At 30.4% G+C, this 6,000-nt stretch overlaps 1 protein-coding gene across 1 annotated transcript; it reads left to right on the top strand.

The window, feature by feature from the left end:
* Positions 1-3,010: 3,010 nt before the first annotated feature.
* LOC114373616 lies at positions 3,011-4,058 on the top strand. Its single transcript, XM_028331116.1, has one exon. The coding sequence runs from the start codon at positions 3,051-3,053 to the stop codon at positions 3,924-3,926; it is 876 nt and encodes a 291-aa protein (XP_028186917.1). The 5' UTR covers positions 3,011-3,050; the 3' UTR covers positions 3,927-4,058.
* Positions 4,059-6,000: the final 1,942 nt, after the last annotated feature.

Genomic DNA, 6,000 nt, shown 5'->3' with positions numbered 1-6,000 from the left:
TTAATGATATTTTTATATTAAAAAAATTTATATAAACCTATACTATAATTATATGATATTTTATATAACTTTTATTTTATTTTACGAATAAAAATATATTTTGGTAATTATAATTTTTTTTTAATTACTATCTTTATTTAAACATCAATTTTTTAATTATGTTTTTAATTTCAATTATTTAGTTTTTTATGTTGTGCATATTATTATTAATCTTATGTTGTATCTTAAAATATTATTAACTATGTTTAAAATAAAATAAAAGTAGTATACACTTACTATTGCGTATTAGTATATATTGTCATACTAACCCATTGTTAATATCTTAAAATATAATATTAAAAAAATAAAATAAATAATGTAATTAAAAATTCTTCTAAAAAATAATGTAATTAGATAATATCCAAAAGATAATCCCAACTGACTGGATATAAAGAAAAAATAAAATTGAAAGGTTTAATTCAATCAATTGAACAAAATTACATGAATTATTATAAATCGTCTTGTATTTATCTTTGATTTTTATAATAAAACAATAAAAAATTAATATTATGGTAAAAAAGTAAATTTAACAAATATCTTCGAGATAAAAAAGAAATAGTATATAATAAGAAGATAAAAATAAGAAGTTAAAATATTAGTTAAATAGCGTCTAAAAAATACTAGAAATTATGACTAAATTTATTTATCTATCAAATATTACGAACATAATTAAATAAGTTTTTGAACTAATAAAAATAGCTCAAAACGAACTCAAAATAGCTCTCAAATATACTCAAGTTAGTAGTACTAGTTACTAGGCACAAAACCAATCTGTTATATATAGGTTTGGCTCACAATTTAATAAACAGAACATTTCAACTAACTTGTATAGCAAATTTTTAACTATTGAGTTAATGGAATAAGCTGAATATCCGTAATGTCAACTCATTGCCGACCTTCATTAAATCCAAGTTCTACATTTTTATCAAGTTGAAAAAATGTTAGTTTATATATTTAATTTTAACCATGTTAGGTTTTAGACTTTTGGTCCTTATTTTTTTTCTTCAGATATTAATTTCTATATTATTTTGGGTACACTTAACATTTTTTTGTTACATATATTTTATTTAGTTTAAGTTCAAGTATTTACTATTAAAGTATTGGTCCATAAATATAGTATTAACTGATTTAAATCTTAAATCTTAATTTCTACATTCAATGGTTTACTGTGTACCACGGAGACGGTATTAGAAGGTTTCTCATTAAGTGGGAGAATAATTTTACCTATCTTTATTCTTGCAATGACGAGAACGAAAAATAAAAGAAAAATATTTTAGGATAAAAAAAAGTTAAACATTTTTTTAAGATAAAAAGTAAAATACGACTATATTCAAACAACTAAAAATAAATTTAAGTAAAAAATAATAGAAATTTATTTTTAAATTAAAATTAAATGTAAAAAAGTATTAATTTTACACAACTAATATTTCTTCTTAACAAATAATTAGAAGAAAAAAGTATTAATAACAATGGCTACGTGGTAAAAAAAAAGTATAAATTTAAGATAAATTTATTTCTATAAATTAAATTAATAATTTTTTGAATCCGAATAAATTATGTAATTAACTCTTATATATGAGAAACTAATTGAAATATTCCACCTTTTTAGCCATTATTGATTTCAGAAAAATTAAGTATAAACTTATTATAATCACATTCAATAATGTAAAATAATTTCACTTAATAGCATGAATAGGTTGTGTAGATCATATTCAGACCTCTGTTCCAGAAGAGAATGCTAAATAGCATGAATTGATAAAGTTGTACTTTAAATCACGATTATTTGCAATCAACCTATAAAAAATAGTACTAACACATAAAGAAATCGTATATTCTTTTTCTTATTCATTGTTACGCAATCCGAGATGTATTCTGGTTGAATTCTTCTCTCAAGTCTTGTAAAAATGATCAAATAGCTGCGAACTGACGAAGAGATTCATTGCCTACGTGGGTATAACTATCAAGAATATGGTTGGGAAGAATGAAGTATACTTTTGTGGTTGGAAGTCTACTGAACTAGCTAGTCTTTATAGAAAGTAACGAGTGAAAAAGATAACAAGCAGCCATTGAATTAAGGTCTATGAGTACGCAGCAATAACATTGCAATTCAGACAGAAATGATGTGTGCATGCACAAAATCCCTTGTGCACACAAAACCTTTATTACCGTTTGATTTTGAGGATTGAAAATGTGTGATGTTTGTGTAATTGTTTTTTGTTTCTCCCAAGATCTTAACAATAACAATGGGACCGTAGGATAATCTTTATATGCACCACAAGATTTCTCAAGAAAAGCATATAAAGGAATGAGATTCTTCATTGGTTGGTTTATAACACAATGAAATAATGAAAGAGTTGGTAAAATCAACAAGGGAGACATAAAGGCTTACAAGCTACTCGTGCACTCGTAAAATAACCCATCATTTTGTTCTCGAAATTGTAATCAAAATTATATATAACTCAAGTTGTTGTCCATTTGTCATATCCCACCAGATCCGGATCTCATCAATCCAAAAAACCATATATTAAAGCATTTTGCAGTTCTGGCTACTTACCATTGAAACAAGCCAGGTAATGGATATCCTTGAAGCTCAAACAACAGCATTTTTATATTCTGAATTCAAGAGGCAATGTGGCAGCAAAAGAGGCAAACTTGCTGATGACTAATGAGGTTTTCTGATTGCCAACACTCGGAGGACATGCCAAGTAAACACATCAAACCCATTTCAACATCATCGTGGTCTGTATTATATCACAAATAAGAGTGCACAATGTTTGGCAGAGACGTAACAAGTTCACCAAATTAATAGGAAACACATGCTGGTACCACATGCTCACGTTCATTATGAGAGGTTAGCTGTACTGTCTACTTTCTTGAATCTTAACCAATAGGAATGAATCATGACTCGCAGTTGTTTGCACCTATATATAGAGAGTTAAGGACTTGGTGAGTGCACAAAAACATTGAGTTTCCCTTGATAAAAAAACAAAAACAGAATACAAAGAGTAACCATGGCAAACAAGTTCCATGTTCGCTCAAATAGTTTTCCCACTGGATCTCATCCTAGCACCATTACAGTTGAAGAACAGCTGAACAAGCTCAAAACTTGGGAAACCACTTCCACATCCACATCAAAGTCAATTTTCACTGGCTTGTCCTTGCTTCAAGATTTGCATATTCGCTTAGAAGATCTTCTAAACATGGCATCAACCCAAAAGATGATTTCCAACCATCAAGGCGAGGAATGCATAGAAGAGCTTCTTGATGGTTCAGTGAGAATTTTGGATATCTGTGGCATCACAAGGGACACCATGCTACAAACTAAGGAAAATGTTCAAGCCCTTCATTCTGCTCTTAGAAGGAGAAAGGGGGATTCAAACATTGAAAAAATTGTAGCCGAATATAATTGTTTCTCAAAGAAGATGAAGAAGAATGTCAAGAAGTTGATGACATCTTTGAAGCAGATGGTGGAGAGTAAATTTGGAGTATCCCCACTCTTGAATCAAGACCAACAACTCGCTTCTTTAATTAAAGTGCTTAGAGAAGTCATTGTAATGAACATGTCTATCTTCCAATCCCTGCTAGCTTTCTTGGCCTTTCCCACTTCAAAGTCAAAGGCAACCAAATGGTTAATGGTAGCAAAATTAATGCACAAGGGAGTAATAGCATGCGCAGAGAACCAAAAGAACATCAACGAGTTGCAGTGTGTGGAGGCATCTTTAAGCAGCCTTGTAAGTGCAGGTACTAATGTTGCAAAGATGCAGGCTGCACATGAAAGATTGGAAGCTTTGGAGAATGCCATTGAAAGCATAGAAAATGGTTTGGAGGGAGTATTTAGGCGCATGGTTAAAACAAGAGCCTGCCTTTTGAACATTATGACTCAATAAGATTAGAGAGTCATGATTTTCTATCCAAATCCTGCAGAGCATCCAAATTTTAGGGATCCGCTGAGGATTGAAAAATTTTGCCTCGTCAATTTGTACATGTATACAATTCAAATAGTTATACAATCAAATACAACAAAATATTTATACTCTATATTTCAATATATTATTGTTTTAAGTCACCTTTTTACTAGAGAGAATATTCCTTTACATTTATCGAGTTTCTATTTGGTAAACATTATAGCTTACCTGTTAGGGAATACCTGGTAAATTCAAAAGAGATCTCTGTTAACGGTCCACGAGCCAATTACACAAGGTTTATGGGTCTCTCTTATGTGTATGTTAATCCAACTTGTCCATTTCTTTCAATGTGAGACCACTTCAGTTACACTTGCCACTCCAACATTACTAATAGTTTGTATACCAACTATCTTAGGGTGCAAATGGTAATTCTGCTAGTGTGTTTGCGCACCTTAACAGTTGAAGCAAATGGAGTAAGGGTGTCTCTTAACCATTCAACTTTGTTAGGATGTGTCTCTGGTTGAATTTGAAGTTCTTTAGTCTCACTTTGGCCCTTTTGGTACAGTATTACCAATCAAAGCAGAGAGAACAATTGCCTGTGTGTGTAATGTATTTGATAGACTTGAGGTCCGAGTCTGTGACAGAGCCTCTAATCAAGTAATCAATGCTCTTAATATATTAGAATCAATGATAATAGTATGGTTGTGCATAGAACAACAAATTCTCGTGCCAAATGCATTTTGTGAGGATATTGCAATTAGCATGTTCCTCTGATCAGGTCAAGGCATTCTTTGATGCCAGGACTTTCCTCCATTTTATAAAAATCCAGATTATTCTCTAATTTTTAGTTTAGTAAGATTTGCTTTCATGATCAGATCAGATGCAATTCTTGTTGTAAAATTGAATAGAATTTCCTTTGGGGAAGAGTAAGAAGAAATGTTTCAATATCATAACCTAACTTGTCAACAATTGAATTTCTCTCTATTAGATCACTGCCAGATTGAGCTACCTTTCAAGTCTACCGAGCTTGTGGGAGTTTCTGTACATTTTTATGGTGCCACCTATTTTAAGCAAATAAATGGCATTCGCATCATTTTATACCATCTCCATAGGATGAAAAAGCATTTTTAAAATTCTCAGGTCTACAGTACAGAATATTTTTAAGAGATGTTTAAATACTAATAAATCACCAGCTAAGTGATTTATCTACGTCTCTCTTCAAATAAACAGATTGTTGTCGAAGATTATGTTGGTAAAAGTCCACACAAAAATGCTCAAAAATCAAGAAAGAAAAATTGAGGAATACATGTTCAATTACTTAATAACCTAAAGAATAACAACAGATAATGGAAAAGCTGACTGCTCTAATTGTTGACCTTTTCCTTTAATGATGGATTTGAGAAGAATTTCCATTGTGCAGAATTAGCCTCAATTAGTCCAGAACACAGTAAAGACATGTTACTGATAATAGATTCTTTTACTTTTTTCTCTGTCTCCTGTTTTAATACTACTAGATTTTACAGACTTTGTTCTTAGGAAAAATGTTTCACATCAGAATCATAAGAAATAATGATCCTACAACTGAGCTAACACCCCAAAATTAAGAAATAATGTGCCCTACAAAGAAAAGGCCGGGGATAAGATACATGAAAAGAAAAAATGTTGAATCCAATAGGGTAAAGTCAGTATCCTTATCATTTAAAAATTCATATTTATAGTAGTTTGTTAAAAGCTACAAAACTACCAAACTCTTATCATACCTTGACAAGTAATTAAAAATATAGAAGTGTTGACCACATGCTAATTAGTCATCTGTGGGTATCAGTGAAAGAGTTTTAGTAGGTGAACGCTGATAAACCTTATACAATATTATAGATTTTGAACACACTATGCATGAATTTATATTTAATCTGTCTATCATTATTTCAGTAATTAAATATAAAGAAGGGCAGTTTTGGTGAAAGAACTGTCTGATTTTGGTGTTAATCCTTGTTTCTGTCTATGGTTCATATTCAATGAGAATAAATATTATAGGTAATGGTGCTTTGGTCTTAAT

This window comes from Glycine soja, chromosome 11, assembly GCF_004193775.1.
Source record: "Glycine soja cultivar W05 chromosome 11, ASM419377v2, whole genome shotgun sequence".
Taxonomy (NCBI): Eukaryota; Viridiplantae; Streptophyta; class Magnoliopsida; order Fabales; family Fabaceae; genus Glycine; species Glycine soja.
Note: the sequence above shows the minus strand (reverse complement) of the source record. Positions and strands in the feature narration are given on the sequence as shown.